The 19770-nt window shown below is 45.7% G+C and overlaps 2 protein-coding genes and 1 pseudogene across 2 annotated transcripts; all 3 read right to left on the reverse strand.

Annotated features, from left to right (window-relative positions):
* Window positions 1–16: 16 nt before the first annotated feature.
* On the reverse strand, window positions 17–11883 carry LOC105690227 (hydrocephalus-inducing protein-like; the record flags this gene model as incomplete). Its single annotated transcript, XM_048653742.1, has 33 exons — window positions 17–396; window positions 528–690; window positions 863–1173; window positions 1233–1457; window positions 1538–1854; window positions 1930–2104; window positions 2227–2369; window positions 2434–2666; window positions 2750–3028; window positions 3126–3456; window positions 3579–4173; window positions 4261–4557; window positions 4625–4764; window positions 4833–4962; window positions 5046–5269; window positions 5404–5649; window positions 5831–5941; window positions 6048–6171; window positions 6287–6390; window positions 6480–6772; window positions 6839–6934; window positions 7039–7162; window positions 7259–7474; window positions 7607–7800; window positions 7937–8133; window positions 8222–8417; window positions 8491–8690; window positions 8817–8988; window positions 10740–10901; window positions 10989–11093; window positions 11171–11331; window positions 11406–11623; window positions 11710–11883. Coding segments are annotated over 33 exons (6816 nt in total), but the record flags the coding sequence as incomplete, so codon positions are not given.
* LOC125500665 lies at window positions 11837–16789 on the reverse strand (annotated as a pseudogene).
* A 748-nt stretch (window positions 16790–17537) lies between these two features.
* On the reverse strand, window positions 17538–19367 carry LOC125500664 (hydrocephalus-inducing protein-like). Its single transcript, XM_048654231.1, has 3 exons — window positions 19199–19367; window positions 18843–19092; window positions 17538–18412 (listed from the first exon to the last, which is right to left on the reverse strand). The coding sequence occupies exons 1-2, from the start codon at window positions 19361–19363 to the stop codon at window positions 18874–18876; spliced, it is 384 nt and encodes a 127-aa protein (XP_048510188.1). The 5' UTR covers window positions 19364–19367; the 3' UTR covers window positions 17538–18412; window positions 18843–18873.
* Window positions 19368–19770: the final 403 nt, after the last annotated feature.

Here is a 19770-nt window from a genome sequence, read left to right on the forward strand (position 1 = left end):
CAGATCAAAAGACGAATCACGGACGTTCATTTTTTTATTTCAAATTTTCGCGGTTTCTGGAGCCCAAGATTGTATCTTGCCACTGTGAATGGCTTGGCGTTTGATATAAAAACTATAAATACATGGGGGTAGCTCGGAGTCGAATTCAAATGGATTATCTGTTTCTCTTATTTGATACCCATCGCGAGATGTAGCTCTCATTCCTGGTCAGGTAGCGGCGATTGAGTTCACTTGTGCTACCGCATCTCCTCGTTACGCGACCTATGCGATAATTGGATATCGTAAGTTGTTGTCTCGACAACAGTATTCAACAGTCTCTTCATTCTCTCGATCCGACAACGGATGCAAAACTCAGCACTCCCAGGCTCACCCTTAGCACCTGGTTCGAAGTGCAGTCTGCAGTACAAAAATATTTTGCGTCACTATACGTTTTAAGTACACCCTGCACCTGTGCGATTGATTAGTCGCCAGTACAACAGCAGATCAATAAACAGCGAAATACAACGTGAAAGGTATAGGGTAATTACTCTAACGTTTGTTCACCCTTTGGGGGCAAGGCACCCGACATAGGGTTTACGATCAGACGCCCATTATGTTCCCCGGTCGTCAGCGACGCGGGGATTATGCGAAATGGCAGTTGAATTTCTTCGTCGTTGATGATCGTTATCGTGTTGCGCCGCGCTTTACCACCTAGAATAATATACACGTTATACAACATTGCAGAATAAATTATCAACTACTCGGGTCACCGTTAGAGTTCGAAAAGAAAGTACACTTCATTTATGAACTCTGCGGTATAGCTGGTGCCTGGACGAATGATTACTTGAGGCCTGGACGGCAATGCGTTAAAGAGTTCCATTACCCACAATTGTAGGTCGCATCTTAAGATATCCGGGAATCAAGTAAACGGATGGTTCTGCGACCGTCACTCGAAATAGAAAGCTCGTTGTCAACTCGTAAGAATCGATTGAAAAGATCCAGGACGATTCAAAGATTCCGACATCATTAGCCAGGAAATTGAACGTGAACTCGATCTGTTTGCCGTGTTCTGCAACACCCTTGTTTGGCACAACGCAAGTGGAGCAAGAAATATCTTCTCTGGCACGTTGCACGTCGTATTCACACCATGAGAAATCGTAATCCACCGCCGTTGGATTTATCATAGTAAATTTGCTGTATTCAAAATGAAAGTTGAGTCCTTTATCTTCGGCATCGTTACTGCGTTCACTTACCTCACGTGCGTACGACGAACTCCGATAACTCGCAATACGACGAGTCGCGTGCGTTCTGCACCTGGTGGGCCATCGAGTTCGACTACGTTGCAGGGCTCGTCACCACCCCCAAGAACCGAATGGTCGCCTGGCAGTGTCGATATGTCGAAATGAAAATAGGGCAGCAGACTCCGAGCGGTAACCCGGATGTTCAGAGGGTGACACCCTGGGTCGAGATTCTCCATTCTGTGAAATAATAATGGACATTGTCGTGCGACAGCGTGAAATCGAATCTCCGTTGATACTTAGCAGTAGATCAAGCACACCTGCACGTTAGATTAACTTTGTATTCGCGTACTTCCAGGGGTGAGAACACAACAGCACATTCGATCGACCCGCCTGGGGGTAAGATTCCAGCCTCAGGTGTGACTTTGAACGGGATGCGGCGATGATCCTCTTTCGCGTGACCGCCCACCTCGCCACAGCATGTATTTTGCTCTTCGAACGATGTCAAAACTTCCCGCAGCGCAGAGGGATTCAGTCGACTCGCCGGATGCCGGCTCACCTCCGTTTTCACATCCCATTCGAATGACGTGTCCTGCGTGGCTCCGGGGTTCGTCAAAACGATGGTGTACCTACGTCTCTGCAGTGCATACCTTTGGTTTAATACTCTTACAGCAGCTTAGCGGATCTCACATGTAACCCGCCCTTCGCTCACTTGGAAGACGAACGTGTCATCGAGGTTGATCTCTTTGACTGGACATTGATATTGAGAGTATGCGGCAACGGCATACATTAGAACTCTAATAATCCTCGACGCTCCTCCGCGCTCAACGTATAATCCGTCCGCTGGTCCCGGCGCTGATTCCTCGACATTCGTCAAGAACTGCTCCCTGGTTGGAAAGCGTTAGGATATTGCAACTTCGTTGCTCAAAATTCTTATCGTTAGTCGTGAAATTCATTTGACTCGATGCTATGAGGAAAGTAATACACGTTACGCGCATCTATTTCGTACTTGGACCGAATCCTTTCGCTCTGCAGTTTTGTGGAGGCGGCAGTTCCTCTCGTGCTCATCTGCGCTTCGTCCCAAAAATCTTGGTTGGTCGTCCCTTCGTGGAGTTGATCACTGATCGGTGTTAATTTACATTCGAATCGCGTCTGTCCGTAGAAAATGAAAATATACCGTATAATTCCATAATATGTGGAAATCGAGCGAGAGTACCCCAGCATGAACGGTTGGCTCCGCGGCGTAGAAGGTGATCAAGATCTCCCTGCGTCCACGGGGATCGAGGTGACCGGTCGAAGGTGAAAATGCTATGTTCGGGTGCGAACTCCATTCAAAGTGGAACCGTCGGTTTCCAGACGTGCTGTGAATCTTGAAATATATCCGCTTCGTTTCGTTGATGAAACATTTGCCGAAATTCAGCTTGTAGGTCCTGATCGGATCGTTAGTTTCTTCCAAGTTGAAATGATGCGAACACACAGGTATATATAATTTTGCAAACCGCATATTGTGAAATCATCAATTGGACACTTACCGGTAACTGGTGTATCGATTTGGGAATGCCGCGATTTTGACGCTTTTTTGCCAGCGAGGGAGGTCCTCATCTCGACATCGTCTCCGCATTCAAGGTCTTCGATAATAACGTCGTCCTGGTAACTCTCACCTCGAATGGTCAGGCTGATACACTCGTTGGGATTTCCTAGGGTGAGTATATGAATACGACCTTCGTAGCGGCCGACTTCTGTTGGTCTGAACTTCACTTCTATACCGACGATTTCTCCTGGCATCAAGCCAAGCAACACCCGTCTAGCGTCTTCGAAGGTCAAAAAATGATCATAAGCCACCTCTGTATCGCCGGACCGAGTCACATGAAACCAAAATATAAAGTTAACGATGAAAACTTAGACTACCTCCGGTGGCACGGTGGTCCGGTCCGTCAGCGTTGTAATCTCCGGCAGTTTCGATCTTGAAGCAGCTTGCTTCGCTGGTCATTTCAACGATGACCCGTGCGTCGACGCATCCGATATTTCCCAAGGCTAGCGATCTGCAGCTGACCTGGCCCACCGGGCTTCGTTCGAAATTGACGGATTCGATGATGATCTGGTCGTTTACAGAAGGGTTCTCGGGTTCCAGAAGGGCCACAATTGGCACGGTGCTCTCGCCGCACACCCTGATATCGAAGTTTGGACAATCCAATGGTGGAGGAAGCGCAAGAGTCACGCGTAGATTCGCTGCGTAATTCTGTACCACTCGAGATCCAAGTTCGTCGTATGAATTAATACGATTCGCGATACATATCATAATTATACTGTATACATGGCGGACGAAACCGTTCCTTGGCTGTAACTATAGATTCGACTCACCCCTAAACCTGTAGGTGCGAATGACACGGTAAATATACCGGTAGACATCGGGGCGATTTTAGCGTCGTGCGGATCGATAGCAAACACATCGCTCTTTCTATCCCCTGAGTTATCAGGATCCGATGCTCCTAGAGTGAGGACTACATCGGCGGGTACGAGTCCAGGATTGTGTAACCGAAGCCGTGCGGCGTGCGTATTCGATATGCAGACGCGCCGGAAGTAGAGGGAATTCTCTTGTCGTCCGAATACGGTGTGCGCACCAATTTTCGGTAGAAACTTTTCATTTCTGCTGGTCAAATCGGTGACGCTGTCGACGATCAGATGTTCTTTGAAGATCGCATCCACGTTGTGTAAATCAATCGTGGGAACGCATCCGTCGACGGACAGTCGAACCAGTTTTCCGGTATCCGCATCCGCCCCGGCATCGGGTGTAACGATTACGCAAATCTCCGCATCGAATTTTGCAACAGATTGTGGGCAGCATTGAACGGTCACGGTGTCTACCTCACCAGCCACGATCGTTCCGTTATCCTTCGACAGAAGAAACGGACCCACCCGTAGGGATAAATTTTTTTCCTCCGGTTTTCGATGGCGGCTAGAGAATCAATTGTTATTGCGACGTTAAAACTCTGCTTGGTAAAAGTATGTTTTCTTATTACTTGTATCTAATTGTGAAACTTGCCTAGACTTCTTAGCTTGCGCGTTGCGGGGTGTTCGTTCCACCGCAGAGGAGCGAATTGTGGTACCTGGTGCTGATCCTAACTTTTCTGTCTCTCCTGTGTTACTGACAATTTCGTCGCTTTTGTAAATTTTACGAAGAACAAAGGGCTCCTCCGATGCATCCTGGGGTACCTCTGAGGCGTTGATTTTATAAGAAAACGGAAAGTACCCGAAATTTTCAACGTCGAAGTACATCGTTTGCGTTTCGAAGAGTGCCATAGATCCAAAGTTGAGAAACGAGCTGGGGCAGATTTTGAATCTGAAAATAAATCGAGCTCAACGTTGGGTGTCTGTCGGTTTCGGTTGGGCTGAAAAATTCATCTTACTTTGAGTAGTGAGCGCTGACCGATACGAGAAGTGGAAATTCCGCAACTGAGGTGGGGGTCTTTTGTTCAACGTCGACCAAATGACACAGCAGCAAGGGGGCTTCGAACACCGTGAATTCGCCACGCGGTGTAAACTTGACCTGTGCGAAATGCATAAAAATTTTGGATCTAGGAGAATTGATTCGCACGTGATAATTTCAGATCATACCACTATAGAAGAAGATGCTCCGGGCGACAAGGATCCCTTCGTCGGCTCTAATTCAAAGTCCGTACTCAGGGTACTGGGTGGTAAACTCAATTTCAGTCCGGCCAAGCTCACAGGATTGTTGGGACGGACGCTGATCGTACGTTGACAATCAACAGGAATTGAATTGCGTTTTTTTTTGGTCTGTGGAAAGAAACTACTAAATCCAAAACTCACATAAATTCGACGTCGCACGGTCCTCGATTCGTTATGGAAACAGTCTCGACTGCGGTGGTCCCCACGCTAACGATCTTGAAATCAATGGGGCTGGCATTGGTGACATCCACCTTTACGTCGTAGGTCTCTCCAGAAACGGTTATTAGATCTGTGAGCAATGGTTCCCCGTCGTCAGCGTCGAGAAATACTTGGAATCTAAGGACCTTCTTTTCCTTGACACCTACCTGTACCAAACGTGTGGTTATTGCGGCAGTTGGAAATGAAAGGAATAGACAGGATACGCGTTATTGATCGGTCTATCGATTGTGAAGGAAATATCACAGGAGCATAAGGTATGCGTTACATGCAAAAGACGAACCAAACTGGCATGATATCGACATTCGATGCGCCGGATACCGAGGGGTTCGACGACGCCCCGTTCAGGGTATAGCGTCACCTGACCATCGACGACTCCCTCGATTAAGTCCAACCTCCAGTAGAGCGGTATGGTGGATTTATTCCTGACGATGACGTTCCGCTTTTCCGTCCGTCGAAGTAAGATTTTACCGAACGATACGACCCCACCTTCTAGCTCCACTTCCAACTTTGATCCGTAACTCCGCAGCTGTGGGGGAGGTCAAGGGAGGATGTTCAATTGAATTAAACTTGCGGGTATTTTAAGGAAGAAGGATCGCCCTCCTTTCACCGCTAAAGTTCAGATCGTTCTGCCTTTCTAGAAGGAGGGAGATCTTTCCACAAAAATATCACCAATCTACATATAGTCATACAGACACTCCCTTACTTACATGAATCACTTCCACTTGGGGGTTGTTCTCGACGCACAGCAAAAGACGTGCGAAATTAGCCCCAATTTTGGATACTCCGGCCCGTACGTTGAGAATATCGGATGTACCGGGCTACAATGGACCCCGCCGTCAACGAATTAGCACAATAATAGAGATCATCTACGAGGCCTAGGTTCGATGAGCAGATAACTAAACAAGTCACTACAGCAATGCTCACCGCTATGTTCAAAGTTCCGGGAGAAGCGTGGAAGGCGTTCGAATCGTCAATTTCGTAAACGGCAACGGCTGCTAAGACGGTGGAGATATTTTTCAAGACGAATTTCTCCTCACGCTCGTCGACTCTGCGATATAATAATGTATGCTTTACAGGTGGTTTCTCCTACTTTCGACTTTGAAACGTCCCGTCTTATACAGATCGTATTAGGGTATGACAAATGCAACGCAAATGTGTCTGACCTTTTCTGTTTATTTGTCGGTAGCAGTATCGAGCCGAAATCAAAAGTATTGCTGTCGAGAAAGAACGCAGGTTTGTTGAGGTCATCGAACTTGGAAGACTTCACCTGTAAACGAAAATTGTGTAATCTTTGTTATTTATTGTAATTGGTAGAATGTAGTATAAAACGGTCGGTCGCCAGGTGAGGTTTTTTACCTTTCTGAAAATAACGTTTGGTTCCATACTGAGTCTCGGCACGTCTGCGGACCCTCGAAGTTCGATCTGATAACTGATGTTGGACCCAACAACGCTCGCCACGTACTCGTCCTTGAACATCCCGACACTATTCGGCGTGAACTGTACTCTGAATTTGAGTAATCGTCCAGGGTCCATGACCCATCGGGGGCTCAAAGTCTCCTCTTCATCTACGATTCGGAAACTGCTCGGTTGATGTGTTTTCTCTACATAGGAGCGCTGCACAGAAGAGTCGAATTCCGAGTACTCCGCATCTAGAAGTCATTGGGAAATCAAGTTATTTGGCGCTTCTTGCTGGGCAAGTCTGGGCAAACGTCTACCTCTTTTAATTGTTGTCTGCCACGGTATGGACGCCTTACGCCCGACGACAGAATACAATTTTGAATTTAGGCACCTCGTTGGCTCAGCTTTTGTCACTGCAAATGATGAAATGCGATAATGATGACTACCAGATTCCCCAGATTTCCTCATCCAGAGTGATTACTGTTAATGAATGTATGATGAAATTGCAGAATCTTACGAATAGCTCTCTTCGTTTCATGAACACTCGCTATATGGGAGGCAATCCAACTGTATATTTCAGAATTCCAAGGGTCCGATGGCGCAACGTACCAAACTTCGAATCCATTACTTTGGTCAGTTTTCTGCAACGCAGAAATATTGGTCACTCGTTCACTTCAATCTGACCAATCGTGTAATTGGTGGGGCACGAAAATATTATGCATGTACTGTATACTGACAGCGTAGTTGCATTCTCGGGGATCCCAATTATCCAGAACAGGCTGCAAGGTGGCTAAACTTTTTCGGTACGAATCCATGAGTTTAGAAATTTTTTCCAAATCTGCCGGCAACGGAGTTGGCCGCACGCTTCTCAATTCTGCTGAATCATTCCTCTTCGTTTTCGATGACCCCATTTTGGTAGCTGGAATTGACGCACAGCCCGTAGAAGCCAAGGTCTGCATGTGTGCATTGAAGACCAGAGTGAATGGGGCGCAGCATGAGAGTAAAATACAAAAAGATATCAATGAACGAGGTGCTGATTGATATCCTTAATATAGCCGCATTCCAATTGTAACAATCATCATTACATTTTCATCAAAGTTTGCATCCCTCGCCCCGTGATTGAAAATCAATTTTCTACGCAAACAGGCTGCTCTTTTCAAAGCGAGAGTCTCTGCTGCGTAGAGTAATTTGTTTTCCCTAGAAGTTTGGTCGTACTCCGTGCCCGTCATCTCTTCCACTTCGTTCAACTTGCTCATCATTTTCTCCGTGGCCCGCAGTTCTGAAAGGAATATAGAATCGCAATTATGGCGTCTTTCAAATAGCTCCAGTAACTTACATAGGGATGTAATCTTCGATTTCGATGTAACAACCCATGCTTATAGGATAGTCATAATTTACAGCGTGTTAAATCTTACTTTCCATTGCAACGAATTTATCTTGCTGGCTCAAATACATGTCGAAGGTGTTATGAAAAGTTACGAACAGCAGGTAGCTCGGAGGATCATTACCGATGACCTTCAACAACATCACCAGAGTATCGTGTTCGTTACGGATAAAAATATTGTCCATGGTTTGCACCGTAAATCCAAGTCGGTAATCCTCCATGGTCAGTCTGGAATAATGATATCTTGCAAATGCGTGGCGGTTCTCCTAGAAAATTTATATCGAGCATCCCACTTACACTACGGCGTAGGACCCACCTTTGATTGAGAGCTTCGTGAATCAAGTTGGCATTGATTCCCAGGAAGGTCTCTTCGGTGACCGAACTCTTGGCGTCATCTCGTCGTGAATTCTTCGCCTTCTCTGATTTCACCGGGTAGACGTTCTCTTGCAGAACTAATAGCGCCTGGATCTTGTATTCATACTGGTCCACTGGAGTCATGGACTCGAGTTCTCCTACGACGCGATGATTATTTTTAAGTAAATTTTTACACCGACTACCACACGCTGATGCGGATCTTAATTATACCGGGTACGAGTAATCTCTCCGACTCTTCGAGACGCCCCGGTTCTGAGGATACTTCTCCATCGATATTCGTACTCTCGTTTCTATTCGCGTCAGTCTTGTCAGAGTCGGTCTCGTCCAACGAATTGATTTTGCTCAAGGGAGAGTCAATCTCACCTGCTGACCCGTTTGATCCATCGGCCTCAGCCCGCAGTTTCCTCGATCTGAAAAGCAAAGACGCGTACAGGTAAATCGACTTGTCTAGCTAACCGTAGCCAGGGAGGCCTACAGGCCTTCGGCACATGACCATGTGTCTTTGCTGGATACAGCGCATCTGCATCTGCACGTACCGATTATTTTCAGAATCCAAGAGTAACTTGTTATAGTTTTCATCCACGATCTTTCGCAGCTCTTCCGAACAAGGACTCACCCCCGACGCGATGACTTCTGTAATCGCATTAGTTATATGGAGCACAGGGACGCCTAATGCCCTCCCAACCCGGCAGGCTGCTTCTTGATATTCTGAACGAAATACAAGGAGATACTTGTAATTAAAGCCACTCCGAAAAGTAGAAAATTGGCGATAACTCGATCACTTTTACAGATAGATCAATTTTGCTTTCAGATTGGAATTTCTGGGATCAAAATACATAAGAATGGCATAAGAAACACATGAAAAAGAATTACATATTGATTTTTTACCCCAAAATCGACAAAATTCCCTTTGGATTTTTTCGACTTTTGAGCAAAAAAAAAATCATTGTTTTAATTGGGTTTAATATGCTTTTCTGACGTATTTTGACCTCAGGAATCCAAATCTGAAAGAAAAATTGATCCATCTCTGAAATTGACCGAGTTATCGCCAATTTTCAGCTTTTCGGGGTCAAAAATAAAAAATTCATTTTTTAGTCTATCTTAATGTAATTTGAGCTCAGAAATCTGAATCCGAAAGAAAAATCGGTCTATCTGCAAAAATGACCGAGTTATCCTCATTTTTTCGCATTTTTTGGTACAAATTTGAGGATATCTCGGAGGGAAAAAATCGTAGCTCAATTTTGCCTTCGGATTCGTGTTCCTGAGGTCAAAATACGTAAGAAAAGTGCCATACGATCGATTTTAAAAAATAAAAATTTTTGGTCAAAATTTGAGATTTTTCCAAGGGGTACCCCTTACGATTTTTTCAAATTTTGGCCAAAAATTTTTATTTTTTAAAATTGATCGTATGGCACTTTTCTTACGTATTTTGACCTCAGGAACACGAATCCGAAGGCAAAATTGAGCTACGATTTTTTCCCTTCGAGATATCCTCAAATTTGTACCAAAAAATGCGAAAAAATGAGGATAACTCGGTCATTTTTGCAGATAGACCGATTTTTCTTTCGGATTCAGATTCCTGAGCTCAAATTACATTAAGATAGACTAAAAAATGAATTTTTTATTTTTGACCCCGAAAAGCTGAAAATTGGCGATAACTCGGTCAATTTCAGAGATGGATCAATTTTTCTTTCAGATTTGGATTCCTGAGGTCAAAATACGTCAGAAAAGCATATTAAACTGAATTAAAACAATAATTTATTTTTTGCTCAAAAATCGAATTTTTTTTACGTTCTGCAAGAGTAATCTCACGTATAATCAGCTCCGAAATCCAAATCTGAAAGCCAAAATCATCCACTCATGCAATCGATCGAGTAAACAGAATTATTCGCTGTTGGGAGCAGAAAAATTATAAGACATATCGATTGGTTTTAGTCGTAGACCCACTTTGGTTCGTCACAATCCATGCATGGGTCGAAATATTCGAACTTCTCAATTCACCAGCGAACCCGAGCTTTGCTGGAGTCAGTGTAGCCAGCAGGGTAGCGCTTTGTTGTGAGACGTCACCTTCAGGGCTGAGCAGAGGTGACGCCCCACAACAAACCGCGCGCCCGTGGCTACCTGACTCCAGCTAAGCTCGGGCTCCCTCGTAGACCGAGAAATTCGAATATTTCGATACTTAGGTTTTTTCGATTTTTGGGCTAAAAATGAAGTATTTTTAAAATCGATGAAATGATGCTTTGTTTTTACGTAGTTTGACCTCAGGAACACGAATCCGTTGAGAAAATTGAGCTACGAATTTTTTCCCATCGAGATATCTCCATTTTTCTACTCAAAAAAGCGACAAAATGGCGATAATTCGATCAATTTTATAGATAAATAAATTTGGCTTTTAGATTCGGGTTCCTGGGGTTGAAATGAATGTCAATGAACAGGATTTCACGTCACATCGTGCATACCTGTAAAGGGAGCACCATGAAAGATGATACATGATCGTGGCATCTGTGACGGATGATCAGTCGAAGCTAATTCGTGATCTGCATCTGCTAAAACTTCTCTGATAGGATCTCTCATCGTCGTCTCTTCGGAATTCTGCCTTTTGCGTAACTCATCTATGTAACCTATAGACATACGGATACTGTTACCGGAAATCAAGGTGCAGAGATGATGGGTAATTCACTAATTTAATAATACGCAAACTAAATTACAGTGGAGAAGGGCTTCTGTTTGATCGGGATCCGAAGCCATTTCCACTGATCGGTCGTATCCTTCTGCACTTTTTCCACCTTCCCACATCTGCGACATAATCGGGTCTAACAAACATAAATATTATTAGCCAATAATACACCACCAATTGAAATCTTAAGCTGCGTGATCGTTCTCCGATTACCTCCTGCATACGTTTGAATCATTTCGTCGGCAAGAGTTTGGCAAAAGTTGAATACTCGAAGGGGTAATCGATCACCCGGGTTACGGGGGGGAAGCAGAACTTCATCTACGCCATAATAGTGCGTTAATATTCTTATCGCACGTTCTTCTTCGATGGAAGCTCTGCAAGTAGATCCGGTCTGGGTAAAAATGTCGATCACTCTTCGATGAACCGATCGTTATCCATGTAAACTAACTTGTCCTGATTTAGCCAGTATGACTCGACCGGGGATGAACCTCTGTTCTCAATCTGCAGCGTCTTTTCTGCAGTACAGTACGGCACGACCGGGTCGAACGTCAACGTTTTCTCGGATATTATCACGTCGGGACCAATCCCAGTACCAGATATCGACACGTCGATGGGTACGGTGCATGCCCCCTTGATCCTTATCCTTAGCTGCCCCTCCGTGTGTTTCTGAAAAAGATTGCGAGTAGTGTTTAATTTTTATTTGAACAATGGCAAATGCCGGGCTTATTTTGTGCGGCGTTTCGTAGACTCACAGCTTCGGTTGGTTTGAAATACACGTTCACGACGTTTTCCTCACCGGGCAGAATATCGTCGTGGCGGTAATCGAGAAAGAAAGGCCCTGTCGTCTCCCCTTTCAACGGGGAATTCTCCTCGGTGCGAACAGTCGCCTCCCATTCGCACGGTATCCACCCGCTTTGATATGAAACATCAATTCAGATTTATACTACGGCGTTTCATCGACGTCAGACTTCGTCCTATTAACTTGTTGCGGAGTAGTATAGGCATCAACTTGCAATTGCCCACTGCGACTTCTTCGAACGACAAGTGATCGGTGTGTGCGGTGAGAATCGGATACGTAGCCACGGCCCTCACGGAGACCTGCAACGGTGCCCCTTGGAAGACCTGTAAACATCCAAATCTTTACTTCACACTCCCGAACGAATACCCGATATCCGTAGTCGGAAGGTCGTAGCAGAGATGGGTGGTAGTGAAGTTGTATATACCGTCAAGTAAATCGTGTGCTCTACATCCGTTCGTTTTCCTGTGTACAACGACCCCGAGGGATGGAAGGTCACGTTTAGCGGCGTCGACTCGCCTACTGGTAACATTTTCCTCTTCTGGAATTGAACAACGAAGCTCGACTGTTGGGATGAAAGTTTATTTTTCGATCTTATCAGGCGTACGTCAGCTGGAGCCGGACCGTAGTTAAAAAGCATCGTCGAATAGCAAGCCACCTGCCCGATCGCCACGAACCCCATATCTGCGTTGCATTTACGTCATTCGATCAAACAGGTGAATACGTATGTATAAAAGGGTAGCTACCGATTAATTACAACATTCGGTGTTATACCTATCACATATCCAGGTAGGAATAGCGGGGCTATTGGATCTTTTCCAGCACTCGCGTTACGCTGGGAGTGTAGCAAGTGCAGAGATTGCGGGTTCTGGCTCAAGTGTTCGATGGTCAACAATCGTTCGATCGCCATTACAATGTCCACGGGACTCGGCAGCTTCTCGCACTGAGATATCACTTCCCATCCGCTGTCCGAAAATTCGATAGCTTCGTCAGTCGAAGCTGGTCTCTGGCCCTGCATTTTGTATCGATGAGCAAATACTCCAATATTTTAAAGCGAACGAGATCTAGTCTCGATCCTACTTGAGGGTTGGTCAGGGTGGCGATTGCTCGATAACACAGTTCAGCTGGTAACAGATCAAATTCCTCGTGACGAGGTACTCCGGTGAGATACAGCTGCGGCAGCGATACGTAGCCCCCGACACGAACGAGAACAGGAGCATGATCGGCGATCTGTAATCCGCATCCGAGTCAGACTGCGCGTAAATCTTTGGCTTTACTCAACTTTACCTCGAGGTCGAACGCCTCGCGGATCTCTCCCGGCACGTCCGCATGGTAGAGGATTTCCAAACCGATCTCCGAGGCAGGGTCCACCGTACCGCACCTGGGCGTCACTTTCAAGCCGGTTTCCGGTCGTCCAGCTTGTTTGATTAATTCCGGTGTTGGCGGATCATCGAACGAGGAACGGTACACCGGGTGCACCTCGAAGTTCAATCGGACGAGGCTGAGATTTGAGATATTCAGCGTCGCCCTGCATGTTTCGCCGAATGGCTGAACATCGTGGAGAACGGCAGTTGGTATTAGATGGTAGTGAGCATGATAAGGACGTATGTGATGCTAAAATAGTTGGAAGACGTACCCGACGACCAAAATCGATGTGATTCTTGTCAATGGAGTAACGGAACACATCGGCCGTAGCGCGAACTTTGGTCACTTCTGTGGGGCCGGATTCAACTCGACACACGACCGACGCCTCGATATCGGCGCGTTCCCGGGCATCGAGAACGAAGTGTACGCATTGCGACGAATGCGCCAAAACTACCCCTCTCTCAGGTGCGACGTCGAGAATCTAGGATCGAATAAATCTAATGCACAAACTCTCGTCCAGGCGACGTAACATGGAAACAGATCAGCACATACGTCTGTCAGGGGTCTCAGGCTTGATCCCGACTCATCGTATCCGTCTAGTATTGGCGAATCTCCCATAGCAGAGATTTCAGCATCCTCGAGAGTATATCGTTCGATGATCGGGTATAAGAGATTGCGAATTTCGCCGGGGGCAACCTGAGCAAAGCTGAGCTGGGTGTTCGATCCCTCGTTGTCCTCAATGACCTCCACGTCTGTGCTTGATTTTTCCAGTTCCCCTGGTCCATCGGTCTCCCCGTTCGAAAATTCAGTCTCGCAGATGCCGTCAATTGCCGTTGACTCAGGTATCCACCCGATATCGTAACGAACGGGAAGATGTCCGGCGTTGATTAGGGTAAGGGTCCCATACGCGGTAGAGCCAACTCCGCCGTCAATCGTGAGAATCGTTGAATCTGACGGCTGCAGAGATATGTTCGGGTAACTCAATTCGGCAACGCACTCGACTGTGTCCTGGTGGGACAGATATAAGTATGAGACTAAAAATGAACGTGGATTAAATGCGGGGAGCGTGACATTGAGACAACCTTGGTACGGTGTGTCTCGTACTCGAACGTTAAAACCCCTCGAAACTTTTTCGAGTAAAGGTTCGAAAATTCCACCAATTTTGTGTTTAACGTAACGCAAACGGGGATCTGGACGTCACATGGTAGGAACATCTTACAACTGGTCGTTCCTCGAATCGGATCCTTTTCCACGTGGTCCGCAATTATTTCGAACGGAGGATCGATGCTCACGCGCACCGTCAAATCCAGCGACGAACGGTTCGTCACGAATACCGAATCAACTGGCGGATAGGAAAAAGATGACTTGAAATTATTGAAGGTGAATCTAGAATGTATGAAGAAAAAACTGTGCAGACTTGGAACCCACCTTTTGGCTGAGTTTCCGTGTCGCAAGCACCCATGTCGTATCGAAACTCGAGTTTTTTTCGGCTGAACTGAATATTGGGGTCGGTAAACTTTGCTTTGAACAAACTGCTACCGTAAAGCTCACGTTTCCTCTGACCTTTGATCTGCCCGTAGAGATACCACTGCTCCGTTATCGATTCGTTTCTGCGAAAGAAATCCAGAAAAGTCACGAATCGAAAAGGCGTGGATTTCACAATCAGTTATCATTCAGGGTATAAACCTCAATACTTACGTTCCCCATCGTATTTTACAGTGAATTACGCCCTTGCTACCGGGAGGTAGCTCCGTGGTGCTCGGATCGATCGCGAACTTGTCCCTTGAAAATACCGACGCACAAATTGTCATTCACGTTATTAGACGGATCTGCATCGAGATGCCGATCACTCACCGGTGCTGCTCCTGCAGAGTCCCGCTCTGTCGAGGAGCTTGAATATCGGTCGCTGTACTCCACGTCACCCGGTGATGCTTGGTGCCTTTGTTCTCCATCGTTATCGGTATACTGATGTCCTGATCCCTGGGAAAAATAATATTCACAATCGATCCGATCGGCCAATTATCTTAGCGAGGAGTTGGTGAGTGGGAATAATTATCAACCAATTACTTGAAAAGCAGCCCCATATCGAAAACGCCCATCATCTTTGGGTTGAAATCGACGCTCGTCCCAATTCCAAGGGCGCTCAGCGCACACCCGATTGCTCTGCCGTTGATTATTTCAATGTCAACCGTGTCTGTGTACTGACCAGCGTCACGGAGATACAGCGTTATCTCCAGATCCAACGATCCGTTCGGCTCCAGGGTGCCGGAAACTGGCGAAACGGTCCAAGGTGAAGATTTCTTGCGCTTGTTTGAGGACGTCGAACAGCAGATGTTACGGTGTTCGTACGGGTCTTTTAAATTATCGTCACATGTTCAATTGAAATCACACTCACGAGTCCGGCGACGAATTGCGTCGGAATCGGCGTGTCGCTGAATAAAGTAACGACCGAGCTGACTCGATCTTGGACCTGAACCTCCCCCCAGTCCAGTTTCGAAGGTTCCACCGTGACAACGGGACCCTGCCCGTTGCATATCAGAGTACAACAGGGCAGTGGAAGCGTCTCGCCGAGGACTAGAAGACTACGGAAAATAAATGGATGGAGTATCAACGTGTGAACCATGAGAAGATACGTAAGGCATAGATGAAATGTGCTATGAAAACTCGTCGAAATTATTTTACCTCAACTGCAGTTTTTGTCTGCCCAATGCGGAGGTGATTATTTCCAAGGATATAGATACCGATTCGTTTGCTTTCAAATGTCCTTTGTACGACGACAGCGAGTACATTACGGCCGAGCCCGCGGTTTCTTGGACCTTATATGAAAAACGTCCTCTCCCTTAGCCGTCTGAATACGATGTGTTCATACGCGAATTTCGAGTTCGGTTCGTATTGTTGTGAAACATTTTTTTTTGCACGATCGTTGGGGTATACTTATACCTATAGGTAAATAGTATAGTTACCGTTTGCGAAGGGATGTGGAAAAATCCCTCCACGTCCGACTTGTTCTCGACGGTGATGGATCTCGTGTAGGGGAAATTGACGAAGGAGAATCTGATGAGAACTTCACCGGGCCTGACAACGAACGTAGCAACTTTGCCGGTGAAGGTGAGAGGCAAAGTAATCGGCTCCGAGTCGGAGTCCCACATTTCCGCCCTGAGTGCGGTCTGACAATTCAATTTGACCAAGTTCGGCGTGTACGAGACCTGCGGTGGGAAAAAATAATCACCTCGAGTAAATACGTTAGCGGTCAACATACGTCAGCTTCACGTACCTTGATTCGTTCAAAGCTCTGCGGAGCTACAACTCCTTCGCAGGGTATTATTGTGAACTCTTTTGGATTGCCAGCCAAGCTTGTTTTAGTTGGACATTTAGCGAAGTCTTCCCGCGTTAATGTCGGCTGTGTACCATCCTCAGTAACGGTCAGGCGAAACGCGACTGGCACAAGTGACGAATTGCGGAGACAGGCTTCCCGGCTCGTAGTAAATCCTTGATAGAATTATAGATCTCGATCGATAAGTCGAATTTAAAATTAGCAGGTCTGATTTCAAAGTTAGAAAAAAAAAAAACGTTATGCGAATGTAAGTAATACAATGCGGGTAGCGCAACTTAATCTTACCCAACGCCGTTACTCCGAAATCTAGGTACTCCTTGTCAAAATGCAGAGTGGGAGGAACCACAGATCCCCTAAATCACAGGAAATGGAATTGCGTGATTATCGACGCCGTGTGTAACGTAAATATTTATAAAGTGTAATCAATATGACAGGATGAACACGAGCTGGTACGCGTACTTGATTTGCATCGAAATCGGCTGCAGGTTTTCCTCGACAGAGAAATCAACCCTCTCTGTAAAGTCCCCGATCCGCTTTAAGGAGATGGAAACGTTAAACGACTTGTATTCTCCAGGTTTCAGTCTCAGCTTCAACGGAGACACTTTGATTTTACCACCAAAGTCAGCGGACCTCGGGAGATACCCTATGGTCCCGGGAATGTCACTTTGGTTTGCACAAATCACCTGCAAAGACGCATTCCTATTAGATTTATGAGTATATTATTGAGCTCCATATCTATTGGAAATAGATATTGAGGACGGTGCGAGGGTGTGTATGTAATGTATAGGACAGCGTTGGTCAACTTACCTCAATGTTATGAACCGAGCACAAAAATATGCGTCCCAAATCGATAAGGGTGACGTTCAATTTTATCAATGGCCCGATGCATACCCCATGCATGCTAGAATTGACACACACGCCTTTAATAGATCATCGATAGCCTGGATAGTTTTATCATCGCTCGATCCGAGCGTCGAATGATAAGTTTCATTCATACCATATGAATTCATACTGGTTATTATACCTGAGGGGTATCCTCTCCGCGCATCCGCTGGCATCAAGATACGCCATACCGCTGAGGACGCCAACTTTATCCGGTTCGAAAACTAGCGTGACCGAAACTTCACTGTGTGGCCATATTACACCTCCCTTAACGTACGATTGTCAACGATGGTTAATGGTATGTTCTAATTTTGTAACATACTTCCACTCACTGTTGGTATTAATTTGAAATTGGGATGGCGGAAGGAGTTGCTACCGGTATTCGACAGCGACGATTGTTCGTCAGCGTAGAATCGTTGCCCTGAAGATTCGTGAACTGGAGGAACGGAGGTATCGTCGTCTTCCAAATCAATTCCGCATAATTCCTCAGCGTTCTTCATCATATCGAAAAATCGCCTGTCACTGGGCGCGATGAGATGACAGAGATGAATATACAGGTATATCGGCAAGAGTAATCGTCGATGATTCAAAAAGCATACGTATACGTTACATATCACAACCAGCTTTTTCACGTCTATCGTCCTCGTCGAGAACCCAGCGGAAATACATTATGAAATCGCTTCTGTTGTAAATCTTGAACATCGTGGATCTCGTCAGTCCTAGGTACGTGTCCTCGAACCCTATACTTGTTCTTTCGAGCGCCGCTACACAAGTGTCCGCGCTTCCACGCAGCTCCAGGCTGATAACTTCACCTTAACAGATTTGGGCACATCAATTTTATTCGTTCGATTTTTTTTCTTACGGTTTCATTAAGAACATAGACAATTTTTCTCTGCTAGGAAAAGGGACGAATATACCTACGTAAAATAGTTATAGTAATTAATGTCCCATACCGGTTTCGAACGTAATCGAAAGCTGCTCACTGAAACACCCTTTTTTGTTAGACAGAAAGTTGACGGACATCTGCATAGTCTCTCCTTCGGCAAGCACCCCTCTCCTCGGGTGAATTGAGAAAGGACTGTAAGTAACATAGAAAAAGACGATGGAATAAATGAAAGTAACTAATCTAACTATGGTTGTCAGCATACACGCCATGAAGAAGACTGGGGTAGAACGGGGTACCGTGAATTTGAACAAAAATGGCAATTCCCGAATAAAGTACATTTCAATCCTTCCTCCACATTATGGGTTCTAATCATTTGCCAAAGTTGTCCTTTATTTCCTTGGCGACCCTCCTACAGGTGATTACATTATGTAGCTGTACCTGACGGTGGAAAAAGTGAAGACACCTGACGCCGTCCCGGTGTTACGTACAAGCAAGAACTTCGAAGACTCCATATTTACCGCCGATTTCGGTACATCGATTGAATCAGGAAGATCGAGCAGTGGCCGGGGCCCGATTGCTGTGAAGATTAGCACAGGGTTATGAGAACCAATTTATCCATTACCTTTGAAACCTGTGACTCTTGATGCTCTCGATCAGCTCGGGTTACCTAATATCGGGACCACGAAAGTTTCGACAAGCATTGCGAAGACTGCAAAGAACTTGTAATCCCGTCTCTCATCCGGAAAGAAGTTGACATCGTAGACGACGCTCATTCCTGGAGCTAATTTGCTTCCTTTCCAGCTCGCAATGTCTCTAACCTCGACGGTGAACCACTGATCTTTGGTGTGCGTCATCTTCAGGTATTGGGGCAACTATTAAGTGTATAAGAGGACGGGATATAGTAGGGGATACTACAAGATACAAGTTTTCAGGGACAAGTATATGAATGGTCTGTAGATAAAATACGAATTGTCTCACCGTCGTGATATTTTTCAAAGTAAGTTTCACGCAATACCTATTCCCAGGGGAGAACTGTTGGAATATGACGATGTTAGGGGTAGCCAGGAAGCACGAGTCCCGACACAAGTTGTTGCTCTGTTGCTTGATCGTATTCGAAGTGCGCTCCTCCGTTGTCAACAGCATTTGCCGCGCGTACATAGAGGGCGGGATTCCGTGATACTAAAAATTCAAACTGAATCAAGAATCCTCGCGCATTGGAGGAGCGTGGATCGATCTATCGCCCGTCTTTTTGAATGTTTTTGAATGTATTTGGCGCGAGACTACAGAGTCTCTTGATTGTATTCTAATGAATAGCCTATCGTATTCTAATGAATAGCTTATTGTATTCTAACGAATAGCCTCACCGATGCGGAGTCTTCGCAATTCCCGTTCATCAGAATTTCCATAATCTCTGCAGAAATCTCTTTGCTCTCCCTGAACAAATGTTCAGATTCATCATCCGAAGACTCCATCTTCTGTTAGATGTGTCCACGCGTCTGACAAATGTACGGGAAAACAAAGAAATATAATGAACAAAACAAAAATAGAAA

Source organism: Athalia rosae, chromosome 4, assembly GCF_917208135.1.
Source record: "Athalia rosae chromosome 4, iyAthRosa1.1, whole genome shotgun sequence".
Taxonomy (NCBI): Eukaryota; Metazoa; Arthropoda; class Insecta; order Hymenoptera; family Athaliidae; genus Athalia; species Athalia rosae.

Excerpts from the sequence above, each read along its gene's own strand:
- LOC125500664 (XM_048654231.1), bottom strand. The coding sequence starts at position 19,363 with ATGCTGTTGACAACGGAGGAGCGCACTTCGAATACGATCAAGCAACAG. Across the intron at positions 19,093-19,198 it reads CTTTGAAAAATATCACGACG|TTGCCCCAATACCTGAAGAT; the intron begins GTGAGACAATTC and ends TACACTTAATAG.